This window comes from Ascidia mentula, chromosome 2 (genome assembly GCF_947561715.1).
Source record: "Ascidia mentula chromosome 2, kaAscMent1.1, whole genome shotgun sequence".
NCBI classification, from domain to species: domain Eukaryota; kingdom Metazoa; phylum Chordata; class Ascidiacea; order Phlebobranchia; family Ascidiidae; genus Ascidia; species Ascidia mentula.
Window position 1 is genome coordinate 14,795,464 of NC_138567.1, and position 16,189 is coordinate 14,811,652.

Consider the following 16,189-nt stretch of genomic DNA (forward strand, 5'->3'; position numbering starts at 1 on the left):
CATTTTTACCCTTGTATTAAACTAACCTATGGAATGCGCCCCAGATAACACGCAAACGATCACCTTCTGTTAGTGTTGCACCAGAACGTGTTCACCAATGACTTTCCAGCACACGTATCACCTATATCCGGCTTACATATAACCTCGATGTCTCCTGGCTGACAATCCTGTATTTTATGTTATTGTATTGTAATACTTCAAGCGGTTCATGATATCACGTGACATTATTGACCAATCAACTTTCAGTATGGAGAGCTTTAAAAAGCCCAGTGTGTACCTGTAAATTCTTTCTATTCTATCATAATTCTATCGTATTACTGTTATACTGCTATTCTGATATTAGCTGCAAGTCTCTCTGAACGTGGTAGAATTAACGTTCGTATTGCAGAGTTTCGTAACGTACTGTCTCAATGAAGCTGGTAACAGGTTATAATACAATAATTACTCGGATAATTATCCGAGGTCTGGTTGCTTTACAGAACGAGGCAGAAGCAGGTTTTACAATCCAACAGGCTCATCTCGTGCTCACGCTATCAAGGAACTGTTAAATATCTCTGAGACACTCAGAGTTATTTACACTGTCATTTGCCTTAATTGGACTGTTCCATGCTAGAGTTTTGCTACACTTTTCTGGTTTGGTCTCGCTACCTTGCAAGAAATAAATCAACGCCAAATATTACTTCCAAGGCGTTGCATTATACGTTATTTTGGGGGGTTAACACAGTAGAATTTGCAACAAAATAGGCGATAATTTTGTGCGAAAATTGCCCAACAGATAAGGGGTGCAAAAGCTTGATACAATTGAAATAATTTTATTTTAAAGCACAATTTTTTAAACCAGGCTAGTCTCACTTTAGCATTTCAAAACACCGCTGGTGAGGTTGCAAAATAGCGCAAAGTTAAAACACACATATAAAAATTAAAAATTCAGCAACCTGAATCGAACATACGTTCAAAATAAGCACATGATAAAAAAATCGGTCCAATTACCGTAATGAATTGACTGATTTTTGCAACGCGATACTTTTATCCGTATCACTGTATTTACAAATTTATGAGAAGGGAACACAACAGCTGGTATCGTCTATTTTTGAAACAGGCTAACACAAATGTTTTGATTGTGCAGTTATCAGTTTTAAGGCCCGTTTACACTACAGACGATTCCGTGTTTGTTTTATTGTGCGCGCGTGCTGAGTTGTGCTGGGATGGGATGTGCCGGTCTGTGCTCGCTTTTGCCCGACGAGCATAAATTCGGGCACAGTTGGGCACATTTCGGCACACATTGATGCGGGAGTGCAAGGCGACTGCTCAAAAGGAGAGGACATATATTATTTTAGTGGTGGTTGTGTGATGCGGCCGCGTTTGACATGTGAGCGATTGTTTTTAAGCGTATGAAATGGTGCCGTAACTGAATTACAAAGTGGTGTGTGGAACGGCATCTCAGCCGGATGCTGCTGTGGAAAACCTTTGTCCTGTTTCAATTATACCATCTTTGTTTTCATAATCTGTGGTATTTGGTTCAGCATATTGTAGTGTTACCTTGCGTCGTAAAAAATTATGCAAAACATTACATGCCTTAACTGTGTAAAACAGTACATGCTTTTTGTTGAAGAATATGTACAGCCAATAACAACCACCTTAATTTGTATTTATATTATCGCCGGCGGGGCCGAGAAATGCAAGACAAGACTGACAGCCCCAAAAAATTATCAACGTAACTTGTCACCTGCACTTGTCGGTTTCGTGTTCATTACAGGGAAATCCCTGTAGTCGTGCTCGATTATTCCAGTAGTGTAAACGCCGTGTGTGCCAGACTGTGCTGTGCCGTGCCAGACTGTGTTCGTGTGTAAACGGGCCTTTAATAAAACGCAGGTTAATCAACTCCATGAAAATATTGAGATTTGGCGGATTAGTAAAAACACACATTAAGTTACAATTTTATTACTGTAATGACAGGCCCCGATCTAGTACAGTGTGGATTACGGTAGTACAAACAACATTTAGACAAACAAACTACCTATTATACAAAACATAAACCAAATATTATTTGGTTGTTGCAAATTTCAGAAGGTTTTCTGTTGAATCATAGATAAAAGAAGAGATTTATATGGAGTGACCATGGGCTAAAATGATTCTGCCGATCAGGATGTTTTGTTCGCGCCTGGGTACTTTTCTGTTTGGCTTCCTGCGTATCTCGTTCGGAAAAAACTGTTGCTGGCAGAAACGAGTGTAATTTGTTTGGTCTTGCTTTTTAATTATGTTGTATTTACGCGAAATAATTAAATATTGTTGAAAAATAAGGGTTTGTAAAAAGACCACAGCTAAAAATCTCGTCATGATATTTGAAAATTTAATGCAGAAAGTTTACAATTTACTGATTATTTTTAAATTGGCTATAGGTTTGTTTATTAAAAATCAAGGTACATTTACAGCACTGCATCGTCAAATTTGTACACACTTTGTGGATTTCTTCTTAACAGCTTGTTTATTGGTGCCATTAACATTGAAAAATGGGTGATGATGAAGTCAAAATTAATGGCCGTCCATTAAAGGACATGAAGGTGGCTGAATTGAAGGAGGCATGCAAACAAAGAAATCTTCCACACAGCGGCAACAAGGCTACAGTTCTTAAACGTCTAAAAGCAGTAAGACATTACAGATAGGTTTTTTTTAATAGCTGTATTTAAATCTGAGTAGCGTATTCAGGCAATTTTTCTGACAGTGTTCAAACGGTTTTTTTATCATGCAGGCAATTCAATTGGAAGACTTGCAAAAAGCAGCAAGGAGTTCTGAAACTGCTGTGCAGCCAAACTCTAATGTAAGTGTAACTTTTATACCTAAATCCATGTTTTTTTCTGTATTTTTTTTAGAATTGTGCTTTTACAGATTGGAGACAATCCAGCAGAAAATGATTTTGTCAAGCAATATTTGGAAAACCAGCGCAAAATGCTTCAAAAGCAGCACCATAGATGTTAGTATAATGTTGATAAACAATATTTCCTTCATTAAATTCTATCAGAAAATGATGTAAATAATTTTATTTTTGCTTTTTTCAGTTTCCTCAGCTTCTGAAGCAGAATCAGAGGCTGAAGACCATCCAAGACGAGCACAAATTAATACCAGTACTGAATATTCAACTGAAAACACATCTTCAACACAAGAAAGTGACGAGGCCAAGGTAAAAAATTATATATGCCTCTAAACTTTTGCAATGAAGCTGATTGCTTAAAATGCATCATACACAGTGGCGGATCTAGAAAAAATATGAGGGGGATGATTAATGAAGCCGTTAAATGCGATTCAAATTTTTTTCGGACATTTATCATGCTGTAATCTTTTGTCAAAATCTCGGTGGAAACCAGTTTTGTTGTTGAACATGTTGCCAATATTACGCATGTTGAAAACAACTTTTAGCGCTCGCATAGGTACAAAGAGAAATATAAGGCAACCGCATGCAACATAGTTTTTATTTGTATGTTTTCTTGAGCCCACATTTAATTCCTTTTAGATAACACGTATATTTAAACCTTTCTTTCAAAGTCGTGGTAATGAAACTACGGCGCAAGCACTAACGCAAAAACTCGCATCGAGTGTTCCAAGTGTTACGCAATTGCGTAAGCCAGGAAGCCACCGTTTATGTGACAATTCGCACCAACACTGGCGTTCGTATTTTGCAATGCTCGGCCACAAATAACCTTAGTTTACAGCGGAAAATTGGGGAATTCCCAAACAAATTCCGTCCCCCCCCACTCTAGAAACAAATCTGTTTTACGTGGTCTTGCACCAACAAATACACATCGATGTTTTAGCACTAGATAATTTGCGAAATATATATATAAAAAAAACAGACGAAATACAAAATACTCGTTGTATAGAAATTGTAGCAGAAATGAATAAACTTATGAGGTCGCGCTTTTGAAAACAGTATTGTTGACGGGTTATTGACCAACGGCACAACAAACGATTCATAAGAGTCATCGCCGCATGAATGCAGTTCGTGCGACCGAGAAACAAAGAAACAGCGGAGACGAACACTTCACCAAAATTAACCGCACTTTCACACCCCACAAAACAATGTGCCAAAATGCTGAGGGGGGTGTTCTGACACCTAAACTATATTGTACTGCTTATGTTTGCATAATTATACATAAGTTCATTTTTGTGTGCTTTGTACTATCTGTGACACTTACTTTGCAGCCTGATAAAGAAACTGTTACAACCAAGTCTTCGGAATCTTTTACTACTGAACACCCAACATCTGGGGAGAACAACGGGGAAGATCTAGAACACAGTGGCAACCGTACAGAACCTAATGTGCAAACTGACCAGACTAAAACCCAGCAAGCCAACATGGAAGTTCACAAAACGGAAAACGCAGTGAGCAATGGTGAAGTGGAGCAAGATGAGGTACAAATAGCGATGGATAAAAAAGAAGTTGCTTTGGAGGAGCAAGAGCAGGTTGTAGATCTTTCGCAAAATGATGGAAAAAAATTGCTTGGAGAGAAGCAGGAAGACGAGCCCGATGCACCAGCCCAAGAAACTGGGGACATTTCCAATGCTAAACCTGTTACAGACAATGTACAATTAGCAAAAGATGATGGCGAAAATCAACCAGAAGTCCAGAAACATCACTCTCCTGCTCCTGCTGAAGAAGATGTAAAAGATTCGCAAAAACCTAAAGATGAAGTGCAGGAGACTGTGGATGATGTTGGTGCCGACGTTAGCATGGAGGTTGCACCTGAAAAAGAAGAGAAAAAATCCCAGGAGAAGGAACCAGCAGAAGAGACAGAGGTGGTCACCGAGGAAGTCAGTGTTGTAAAGGAGGATGAGTCCTCCATGGGAGAACAGAAGCAGGAGGAAATTACAGAGGTAGATAAGTCATATTATGCAGAATTTTTGTTGTAACTTCTAAGTGTGTATTTGTATCCTATGCAGAAAGTTGTGGAAGATACGGAGGCAAATGATGTAGAGGGTGTCCCAGTGATTACCATGGAAACAGATGTTCTCATAGAGGAAGAACTGGATTATGATGATGCACCTGTAAGTTTTACCATAATAAAGATAAAAAGTAATGCCCATGTCCACTAAAAAAAATTGATCTAAATTGGAAAATCATGTGGGTCACTGATAAAAATTAGTGATGTACCGAATTGTCTAAATTTTGTTCACACCAAACTGAATATTCAGCAGTTTTGCCGAAAAATGTGGCCAAATGGACTGAATCATTTGTGACGTCACGCAAAACCTTATGCTATGCTTAAGAGTTTTTACTGCACTGTAAATGCTAAGACTTATTATACCTCAAATAACCAAAATCTGTGACTGTTTTATTGTTACATCATCAAACAATCATAAGGTAATGTTAATTCCGCATTAGTTTTGATACACAATTGCACAGAAACCGCAAGTTTTGCTCCCCAATTTTTTTTCATAGTATTCAAAATTATCCGTATTGTCCACACGCTATTGTTGGCATTCCAGATTGTTTTTCTTTAGCATTAAAGTTCAGTTTTGGCCAAATCAAAATAAATTATTTGACCGGAAACAAATCTTCGCCCAAATCGATGATTCGGCCAAATAAATCAGAAAACCGGGGCTTTGGTACATCACTAATAAAAATATAGTTTTTGGGGGTTAACTAATTTTTTAATCGTATTTGCAGGATGAAGATGTGGAAAAATCACACCATCGCCACTCTAAGAAAAAGAAAAAGGTAAAAATTGTTCAAAATAATTGACGTTTTTATGATATGTCACACCCCTCCTTTATACTTTCCACTAACTTCATTCTGCCAAAAAGAGAAATAATGTTATGCCAGGTCGAAACAGTGTGTAAACCTAGCTCTCAATGAATATTATGGCTCTTTTTTCACATAAATGTTAAAGTCATTCTAACTTTAGCATCACAAAGAGTCGCAGAAAGAAAAGGATTTGGAGGCAAAATCACCAGAGGGAAAACGTAGAAGAATCAAGGTAAAGCTCACTGTCAACTGTATGACTTGGGTTTTTAGGTTGTTTTCTATTGTGCAGAGTTTTCTTTACTATATATACAGTTATTGCATGAAATGTTTTTTTTTTTCAGAGACAGTCTCAGGATGTACAGAATGCCCCAAAAGACATGTATGTACAACAGTTATCAGCTTGTTAATTGTCCGTTGGTCATAGTGAATAAATTAAAAGCAATTACACGTAAAAAATAAACAAAAATACATAATAAATTCAGGGCAATTACTGAGGAAAGTTCGAAGATCAAGGACAAATCTGAAGAAGAAAGTGAACAACCAGCGAAGGTATGTTGGGGTGACCAGTCTTCCAATCATATACAAACAAAAAAGAGCAAAAAAAGTTTTAGATTCCAGAAAACTTGTATTTCTTTGTTGTTAAAGCTAGCAGTTTGACTTAGGTGTAGCTGTAACCTTTTTCATGGCTCTTGCGTCACAGTTTCAAAATGAACTGCGGCTTTATGACAAATCCGCCCTTGCGACATGTTTTGGGAATGGTTTATCTAACGGAGAAAATTGGCATCCCTGGCAAAAATTGGTTGCCCCTCTATTCCATTTTGGTTCAAACATACGCCCATGGATAAGATGACAGACTGTTTGCAATATGGCAAATTGACAAAAATTGTCATGCAAACTACATCTCGACCAAGTATTTGGAAACTCATTATTTTGAATGTGGGATGAAGAAATTCAGTTGGACACAAAAAATACACTCCGTGCCAACCACAAGATTTAGTGGTGACCCAGAAGAAGATGATTTTTCGATCCAAAACATTGAAGAAAGAAACTTGTTTTTATCAAGAAGGACAACCTGGAAAAACTTTCTTTCAACATCATAAAGTGATTAAATAGCAGGTTAACAAACCGACCATCAATCAAATGAAGACCAGCAGAACATTTTGAACATGTTTGCACTGCAACACATAACAGTGCTTACAGTTCACCTTCTACCTTCAAAAAACTTTCTTTTGGATTTCCACCCACATCGTTATAATGTGGTTTTTGGAAAGGTTTCTCCCAAAATGGTCGTCTCTGATTCCAAACAGCTAAAAACATAATTCATGGCAACAAGGAGAGATATTACAAGCAGTTTGTAAGCAGTAGGTTTAAACCCTTGCAAGTTGGTTGGTTGTGTGACGAAGGGCTACTTACTGTAAATAAGTTTTCAGTTTCTGTCCAAACTTACTGAATTGTTATTTTGTTTTTTTCACCAGGAGTCTGAACCCGAACCTGAAGCAAAGTCGACCCGCAGAAAAATCTCGTTAAAAAAAGGTTGGTTTCGAGCATATTGTACTTATTTTTTTATTTCCAAAACACTTTTTACAATATTGTTGCATTCACTAATTTGAAAATGTTTTAATTTCGCGAAATCAACCTAACCAACAACACTTCTTTCGTATAACACAAGTGAAACTTCAATTTCAAATATTACTCGAACAACTTTGGGTCAACGCTTCTAGTTTTAGAAAACATTTTCGCTTTATTAAGCATCATCAGTTCTTAGAACTGCTTAGACTAGAAGTGTTGACACAAAGTTGTCAAACTAATATTTGAAATTCAGTAATTTGCCAACTGTTGCTACATCCCTAATTGTGAAGTTAAAAAAATGAAAAAGGGTAAAAATAATGTTGGGTGAAAAACTGAGTTAAACTGTTTAATTTAAACTTAACTAGGTAGAAAACCTTAAACTCGGGTGAAACTTGAATATTATCATCATCTTCATAGGACCTTTGAGAAGATCCTCCGCATCCGAGCAACCTCGTGAGAAGAAGAGGAGATGGGGAAAGGCGAGTACATCTGAGGAACCTCAGATTAACATCAGCACTGACTCATTAAAGGTTGGGAACTCGGCAGTAGACTGAATACAACTGACATTTGCTTTTGACCCCAAAATTATTTTTTCTTTTTCACTAAAACTAGTTGAAGTGTTTAAAACTCTTTGGTTTCTTCAAAACAGGCATTATGGTTTTCTCATGGTCTCAGACTTGTTGTATTTTTCCTTGTGGATAATTGTAGCCATTTTAACAACATTGTATTACTTTATATACCAGAATATAATTGATGTAAAAGAGGATGATATTCGTGAAGCTGTTCCTGATCTGCCATCCTCCCCCAAACCACATGAAAAAGTACGTTAAAGTATAAACAAGTATTAACTAAACTGACACAAATCAAAATCAGTTTTGTTCTAGAAATTGACCATACAAGTGCATTGAACACATTTGTTAACATAATTGTTTAATGTTAATTATAACTTTTTTTAAAAATAGATGTTGATTAAATTTTTTTAAATATTTGCTAATTTCATCCATAAAAAAATATCAATTTTTTTACAGGAAGAAGGGGAGGCAAGTGATGTTGAAGTGGTGGAAGAGGAAGAGGAAGAGGAGGAGGAGGGAGAAATTGTTGAGGAAGTTGTTGTTGAGGAGGAAATTGAGGAAGATGACAGAATGGATGAAGATGAGTCAGAAGCTGTGGCTGAGAAAAAGTCGATCCATCATGATGAACGAAATGGTTAGTAGCATAAATTAACATGGAGCCAATAGCATTAATTCAGTGAGCTCCATACAGATGGCCATTGTTTCAATTTATAAGGTGATTTATATAGTCTCACCACAACTCTTTGCCTGGCTATTTGTCCGTCAATATCATCGATAGTCACATCAGGCTGAACTGATACCTCTGGGGGCGTTTGCAATCGTACGGGGGGCGCTGGAGACCAAATGGGCAATTGGGGGGCGCTAGGAAATAAACAACCGATTGGGGGGCGCTTGGTGACAGGGCGTAAGTCAGCGTTTCCCAAACGGTGGTACGTGTACCACTAGAAATACGCGACCGCATGCCAGGTGGTACGTGAGCACCTTTCCGTAATTTGCGGGTATAGTTTGAATTTAAAAAATTGTAACTGATTTCAAAATTTCGGATAGTTTATCCCCTAGGTTACTTTGTAACACTCGATAAGGTGGTACGCGTCGAAATTGTTTTACCAATCTCTGTATAATTTATGCTACTTTAAAAAGGGCTTTTCTCACATGTTAAACTAAAAGTTATTGATTCTGACGTCACAACGAATTTTATGTATGTCACAATGTGCCATTAATCAACGCTAAATAATCGCTATTGGTAAATGAAGATTTTCGGTGGTATGGTTTACTTGTCTTTAACTAGAGTTTGGTATTGAAATATTAGAAATCAGACGAAATTGGTGTCATTCCACCAACCTCACCCATCGCATTAATTGACAAGCAACAAATAAATTCGTTATGTTTTTTGTCTGTTCTGTTGGACGTTGTTTAATGACCAAGGTGTTTTGAGGGGAGGTGCAGAAAAAAAGTTAGAGAAACACTGGTCTAAACAGTGGCTATCTGTCCGAAGCTCACAGAATAATTTGTAATATTTTAGTAAAACTAGTGGTGGAATATTTTGGTAAAATCAAGTCTATTTCTTTATCTTTAACATTTAATTAAAAGGAACCGTTAAACTTTTTCTTTAACTGATCGTGCAAAAAATTAGTAGCAGTTTGAAGAATGTTGTGAACGAACCCCATCTTTATGGTAAAATTTCTATTTGCCAAACACCAAACCCTGAACAATTGAATATAAGGGGAAAATGGGAAACCACTAGTCAGTCACTTTACTTTTTGTGTACAGTTGTGAAGGCAAGCGACGTTGAAGAAAAGCGACATGCTCCAATCCGCCGAAGCATTTCTACAAAGAGCAACAAGAAAGATGTGAGTGATGGTTGTACAAGCATCAGCTTTTTAATCCAAATGTTTATACTGAATGTTTTGTTAAAAGTTTGTACCCAAAACCATCGATTAAATCTACTATTTATTCTAAATACAATTTTGTTATGAACAAATGACTGTAATCAACCTTTAATGCAATGTTATAATCTATTGATGTACTGAATTTGCAATCAAGAAGATATTGTTTTAGGATAAACCAGTGAAGGAAGTTGCCAAAAAAACACCTCGTGATGTGAGTCCTTCCATCAAACCATCAACTCACACGATCCACGTTTCAAATCTCGTCAGACCTTTTGCACTCTCCCAACTCAAACAAGTTCTCTCGGAATTCGGGGACATTGTTGAAAACTCGTTTTGGATCAACAATATTAAATCACATTGTTTTGTCACAGTAAGGCTTTACATGTTTATCTTTGTGATATTTTTATATTGTAATTTGTTGATTTGGTTCCTTGTAAATATCAGTCACACAAGTGGCAAATACCACGTATAAATTTAACAACAGCAAATAGACAACTTTTTTTTTTCTCTAGTATGAAACTGAGGAAATTGCCAAGCAAACAAGAAATGCTCTTCATCGCCTCCGGTGGCCAGTGTCAAGCCCTAAGATGTTGGATGTTGAATTTGCAACCAAAGAAGATGTAAGGAGTTAACCTACCTATATCAGTAGAATTTAAATTACTGTCTGCAGTGCACAGTACTTTTACAAAATAAGAAGAAACATCATCCATAAGAATAGGTTTTCAAAAGGTTAAAAATATATGTGAATGTGGATAATATCAATTTATCTCATAATTCTGTATGTTTTGATGGCATACAAACCATAATAATATTCAATTTGACATATACTTGTGATTGTATCAAACTATAATAATCATTTGTTTGCTTTAAAGTTTTTAAATATTGCTGTAATTCTCAACAGTTTCATGTTTATTTCAATGTAATGTGACTGATTTCAGGTGGCTTGGTATAAGGAAGGTCGTCCTGCAGCTGCAGCAAAACCAGTTCCAGAGAAAAAGAAAAGAGAACCTGAAGTGGAAATAAAGCGACGAGGGGAAGAAATTCCACCCAAAAGAGATGAGGTAACAATTGCAGCAAACTCATGTTTCCTTCAAATCACCTTAAACTATGAAAGAAAATGCTGTCAGTTTATTGCAGAAAAATATGGTTACCTGTTTGTTGTTTGAGGATCACTATATATACGTTTTTGTTGAGAAACTGTTTTTACAAAATCCTGCGTTATCTTTTTTGTCCCTAAAAATAGATAGAAATGATAAATTTATGAACCTTATTCTTTGACCTGCGCTAAGAAACCAACAAATCATTGCAATATCTTTTCAGAGGAGAGATCGTGAACAGCCAAAACTTACTAGGGTCGAAGACGAACCTTCCAGGCGAGGGCGTGAGAGAGAAAGAGCCGAGCCTGATCGATCTAATCGTCATGACAATGAGAAGCGTGAAAAGAGGAGAGGAGCTGATGGAGAAGGAGGAAGATCAAGATCGAGAAACTTACGAGAGTGGGACAGAAATAAAGTGAGTAAAATTAATAATGAGAGGATGATTGTAGTCAATAATACTTGAACATGTGAAGAATGAAAGACTAGAATGTTATTTTTTTTTGACTTTTGTTGATATAATTTCTGGTAACTGACACTCCCCATAGAAAAGCATGGTCAATGTGTGTAAAAACAACGTGAAAAGAGCAAAAATGTTTTGTTGATTAAGTTTCAATAAATTTTGCAATAAAAAAATTTTGATTTTGTTTTCACATGTTTGCAATTTTTATAGCAAAACAAAAACAATTATTGCTCCGCTCATATTTTCTGGTAACAATATCTGAAAAAATTGACCTTGCTTTAATGATGATTGTAGCTGAATCAAGATGAAGAAGTTCGTCGTCGTCGGGAGCCAACCCCTCCTTCACAGCCAGAACCAAGACACAGAAGACGACAACAAGAAGGTAAAAGAGCTTCATTTACAGAGAGTGTTTTCTGCATTCCTTTTATAGTAGTTGTCAAAAAATTATGTTTCCGAACTTTTTTTCAGGCATGTTAATTAACATGCAGCTAATCATATTTGCCATTTCATTCTGTGTATGACTGCATTTATTGATTACTGTTTTCTGAAGACAGCTAAATTTATTTTACATCATGGCTGCCATACATCTATCTTATGTTTGCAATGTTATAAATATTTTTAAAATAAAAAAAATGCCTTTCAGAAAAAATTTTCAAAACCAGCTAATTTGTGGAAAATTTGAAAACCACTTAATTGAACCCCAATAAAATAAAAAGCAGGATTTAAGAATTAGTTTCACTCTAAACTGTAGTTATTATTTTGTGTTTATTGTTAAAGCCCCACCTCCTCCACCTCCAAAACTTCTGGATGACCTTTTCCGAAAGACGAAGGCAACTCCCTGTGTTTACTGGCTCCCACTCACAGAAGAGCAGATCCAGGAGAGGGAGCAGGAGCGTGAGAAGAGAAGGGAGGAGAGGGCAAAGATCAGGAAAGAGAAAGAGGAGGAAGAAAAACAAAAAGCTGCTCAGGCAAGGGAAGAAAGAAATGTGAGAAGGGAAGAATCTGGAAGGTTTGTAGATCCTTGCCAATAAAATGTATTGTTTCCTTAGAAGACAATGATTATGTGTCTTTTTTGTTGGTAACTTAGGTGGTTTTGTAACAAAGGTTTCAAAAAAATTGAATTTTTGTTGTTATATTTTCACGTTTAGGTTTTTGCTAATTGAAATTTTGCCTATTTCAAAAAAATTGCTTGATGTTACTTATTTTGAAGCTTTAAAGCATAAAAATTTCAAAATGTTCTAAATCGTTAAATGATTAGGCTGTTAAATATAATTAAAACCATTAGGCTTTTTCGATCTTGAAATTAGTTTAGAGCATCTGATATTCATTTTCCACTGTTGTTTTGTTTAGTGCCAGGAAGAGAGATGAAAGAAGAGGGGACGATAGAAGTCGGGATCGTGACACGGAAGTCAGGTCGAGGAGGGAAGATCCATCTTCTCGTGGCAGACGGGAGGAAAGAAAAGGGGAAGAATCAAGGATGAGATTAAGTCCAGGAAGAAGAGAGAACAAATCAAATGATCGCTCCACAGCAAGGTAAGAGAAATAAATGCTATTATAAAAAAAAAGTTTGCGGGAATATTATTTTCTCTTAACTGTTGAAAAAACATTTTTTGGGTTTGTGTCCTTGTGTGTAAAAATGTGTGTGATTTTCAGTTGCAACATTTTTAGATCCAAAAGTTCGGACACTGCTTGGAAATTTCCCAAATTCTAGTTTCTGAGAAAAAAGGGCTGTTTTCTTCATTTACTTCTTAATAAATTCCTTCTTTAGGCTCATGATTGTTATCTATTGTCTATGTTCAATTAGCTTGAAAATTCTTAAACTTGCATTCTGTTTTTCTTGGGCTTCAAGCAAGAACAAAATCATGAATGTGTGACATTGAACCGTTAGAAACCAACCATCATGTAAAATGTTACAAAGCATTTTCTTGGTCTTAGCTTATGTGTGAAGTTTGTGCTTTGTAACGCTACACGCTATCAAGTAAAACACTACCTCCACCACTTCAGATCAGCTGCATCGAAGAAGATGGAAGGAAAACAAATCCGCAAGAGAAAACAGTCCTCCTCATCCAGTTCCTCTTCCGACTCCTCGGATTCTGACTCTGGCGACTCCTCCTCTGGCTCATCATCGGATTCCTCATCATCTTCCGATGATTCTTCTGATTCCGAAGCGAGCGGACCACCAAGAGCAAAACGGGCCCGCTAAAAATTTTACCCCCACCCTTTTGTACAGGTAAACGTAATTGTGACGTCACACTGCCGCGTGTTTGTTGCGTCACAGCCGAGTGAAATCGTGCCGCGGTTTTACGGAAATGTCGTCGTTCATTTTTTGTGACGAGGTTTTTAGAAGCAATCAAGGATTTCCTACCGTTTCGAGTTGAATTTGGCTGGTGTGGTATTTTGTAAATAAACAGCAATTTGTATTTTTGTGTTGTGATCTTGCATGAGAAGTTCGTATCTTGCGGGAAAGTTGCAGAAAGAGCTTTTAAACATTAACTTGCTGCAAACCTAACAATGTCAGTTCCCCGTTAAATCAGAAGCACAACAAGGCAAAAAAGTTTCCGAGTAAGCGCTTTCGAAACCATTTTTAATGTTAAATATTCTGTTTCGTTTTGCAGTGATGTTGTCCGGTCACAAAAATATGTCGTTAGTCAACAGCAGAACTGACCTGTGTGTGCCATACACTTGGTTTTAATGTTTAATGCAAACAGAAATACGAAAGTATAAAAACTGAACCACCTGTTCCTGAACCCATTTGTGTGTTTTATAGGCCTATACGCCTTGACAGCACCTAATAGCACGTTTTGTTATTGAGTTAACCCGGACTCCGTGCAAAACTAAGCATACCGAATGAAGGTCTACTGCTTGGAATAAGAAAAACAATCTAAAATGTTTATGATAGGGAAGAGGTCTCAATCAGGTCAGTTTCGGCCAAAGCACCCAGTGGAACAACCGCTTTCTAAATGCATGGAAAACACGTGCACGAACGTTTTAAACTGTGTTGGGCTTCATGCCTATAGTTATGTATGAATAGGCCTATAATTTTTGAAACAGCTCTAATTGTTGGGGGCAGCATCTAGTTCACAAACATTATGTCTGTACTGCTGTTGATGGAATCTAATTTGCGTGTTTGTTCTTAGAAGTTGCACCAGTTACTTATACTGACAACTTTCCAAAAATATCTTAGCCCACCCAGGAGGCTACGATAAGGCGTGTCTGATCAGAAAATTTGATTGGCGTTAACTTAACGACAGGAAGCAACCATTGCTGCGTCACAATCAAGTCATGTCAATTATTTCAGAAGCTACCAGCTGTTTGCCAGACGTTGGTCACGATATTTTGCCGGATGCAAAAAAAATTATTCACCTTATAAGGTATAACGAGTGTCATAATACCGTATTCGCAACCTATCAAAGGAAAAACGTGCTTGGTTGCAGTTTTGCTGCTTAACAATTCAAACTTTTGCTGATCCATTAGAAAATAAGAATACTGATGAAATTTGTGGATTTTTTTTAGAAGAAAAATACAGTCTTCAGCCAAGGCCTACATGGGTAAGCCCAATGACCAACACGTTTCTTGGCGGTAAATTCAAAACACCACAGGGCGCAAAACTTAGTTCACTTTTATTATACTACAGTACGTTGTAACTTTGAAGGACTAAAGTCAATTGTTTTTTTAACGACTTCGTCCTGCAGTCAACAGCGGGACATGTTTGCCAGTAAACTCTCGCCTCCGTGCGATTTGCTTTGGCCCTCCGAACAAACAGAACCGCCCAACGCGAAAATCCATCCCAAACAAACACACTGTCATGTTTGCTTGGCGATCACACGCAAACTGTCCCATCGTCCTACTTTCCAATTCACTGCCAGGTCATGATTGCTCCCACACAGTGCGCCCGGCCCCGAAAACAATATTCAGCAGCAGAAAATAGCGGCGCCGGCCGCGATCACGTGACCGGGCGGGGTTTTTCACCTGCGTTCGAAACGCTTCGTTGCTTTGCTTCCGCGTTGCCGATGGATGGGCTGAAGGCGGTGAAAGAAGAAGAAAGTTGAGATTTGCGCTCGATGCCGGGCACTTGCAGAGGTTTGTCAGAATATGTTTAGGCCTTTGCGGGTGCAGAAGTCGATTTACAAACCGATTGGCAGCAAGTGTAAGCGCTCTTAGCAATGGCAACTTTTTGAACCGGTTCGGTGCCAGAACGTTAATTTGTTACGTTTGTAAACTGTTAGGTAAAGTGCGTGGGGTGTTTGGTAGTGAAATGTAACATTAAATTTAGTTAGGAATCTTGTTTGTTTTTGCCCAATTTAGGTTTAGGTACCAGCTGGCAGCATTTATTGCTTAAAAACAAATTTTTTAAAGATTTTACAACAACAAAATTTCAACTGAAAATACCTTTTATCGTTTTGTAAAAATGGCTTTATATGGTTTCTACAACTAATTGGAAATGTCTGCTATTCATGATGTTAGTCACAGTCAATTTGGCACAAGTACCTTTGGTTCAATATTGGCTGATTAGTCAGCCACCCTCTTTTATCTGTTTGCATTCCATGATGTCATTAAGGGTGTCTCGAGCATTTCCCTTGACTTAGGAAATAAGCTGACAATGCACTTGTCAGCAAATGTCTCACTGAATATTGACAACTGGTTCTTTCATGTTGTAGAATATTTTTTATAAGTTGAGTTGTTTAACGAATTGCTACAAAAGTTTATAATCAAACTTTACTTTAAATCTATTACATTTTATAAAATGAATTGACTAATGACATGTTTATGGTACAAATGTAGTCTGCAAAATATTCATTACAGATGTATAACTACCATTAGTTCTTGAATGTTCATTTAAATATTTTATGTTTGTAAAGGGG

At 37.1% G+C, this 16,189-nt stretch overlaps 1 protein-coding gene across 2 annotated transcripts; it reads left to right on the forward strand.

Moving 5' to 3' along the window:
• The first annotated feature begins 2,403 nt into the window (after positions 1-2,403).
• On the forward strand, positions 2,404-13,747 carry LOC145888507 (uncharacterized). Of its 2 annotated transcripts, none has more exons than XM_082979265.1 (23): positions 2,404-2,645; positions 2,750-2,818; positions 2,887-2,971; positions 3,057-3,178; positions 4,198-4,869; positions 4,936-5,040; positions 5,663-5,713; positions 5,901-5,972; positions 6,082-6,119; positions 6,223-6,289; positions 7,216-7,273; positions 7,727-7,839; positions 8,053-8,130; positions 8,338-8,515; positions 9,652-9,731; positions 9,940-10,140; positions 10,283-10,390; positions 10,709-10,831; positions 11,091-11,282; positions 11,622-11,709; positions 12,105-12,336; positions 12,678-12,860; positions 13,332-13,747. In XM_082979265.1, exons 1-23 carry the CDS (start codon positions 2,511-2,513, stop codon positions 13,528-13,530), a joined length of 3,249 nt encoding a protein of 1,082 aa, XP_082835391.1. In that variant the 5' UTR covers positions 2,404-2,510; the 3' UTR covers positions 13,531-13,747. The 2 variants fall into 2 exon arrangements, with proteins under 2 accessions (XP_082835391.1, XP_082835393.1); XM_082979267.1 differs by having other exon boundaries at positions 12,684-12,860.
• The last annotated feature ends 2,442 nt before the right edge of the window (positions 13,748-16,189 follow it).

What these genes read in the sequence shown, in the direction of transcription:
- LOC145888507 (XM_082979265.1), top strand. Translation starts at nt 2,511, where the DNA reads ATGGGTGATGATGAAGTCAAAATTAATGGCCGTCCATTAAAGGACATG. An exon ending in AAGAAAGTGACGAGGCCAAG is followed by an intron (nt 3,179 to 4,197) that starts GTAAAAAATTAT and finishes CTTACTTTGCAG; the next exon opens with CCTGATAAAGAAACTGTTAC. An exon ending in GAAAACGTAGAAGAATCAAG is followed by an intron (nt 5,973 to 6,081) that starts GTAAAGCTCACT and finishes TTTTTTTTTCAG; the next exon opens with AGACAGTCTCAGGATGTACA.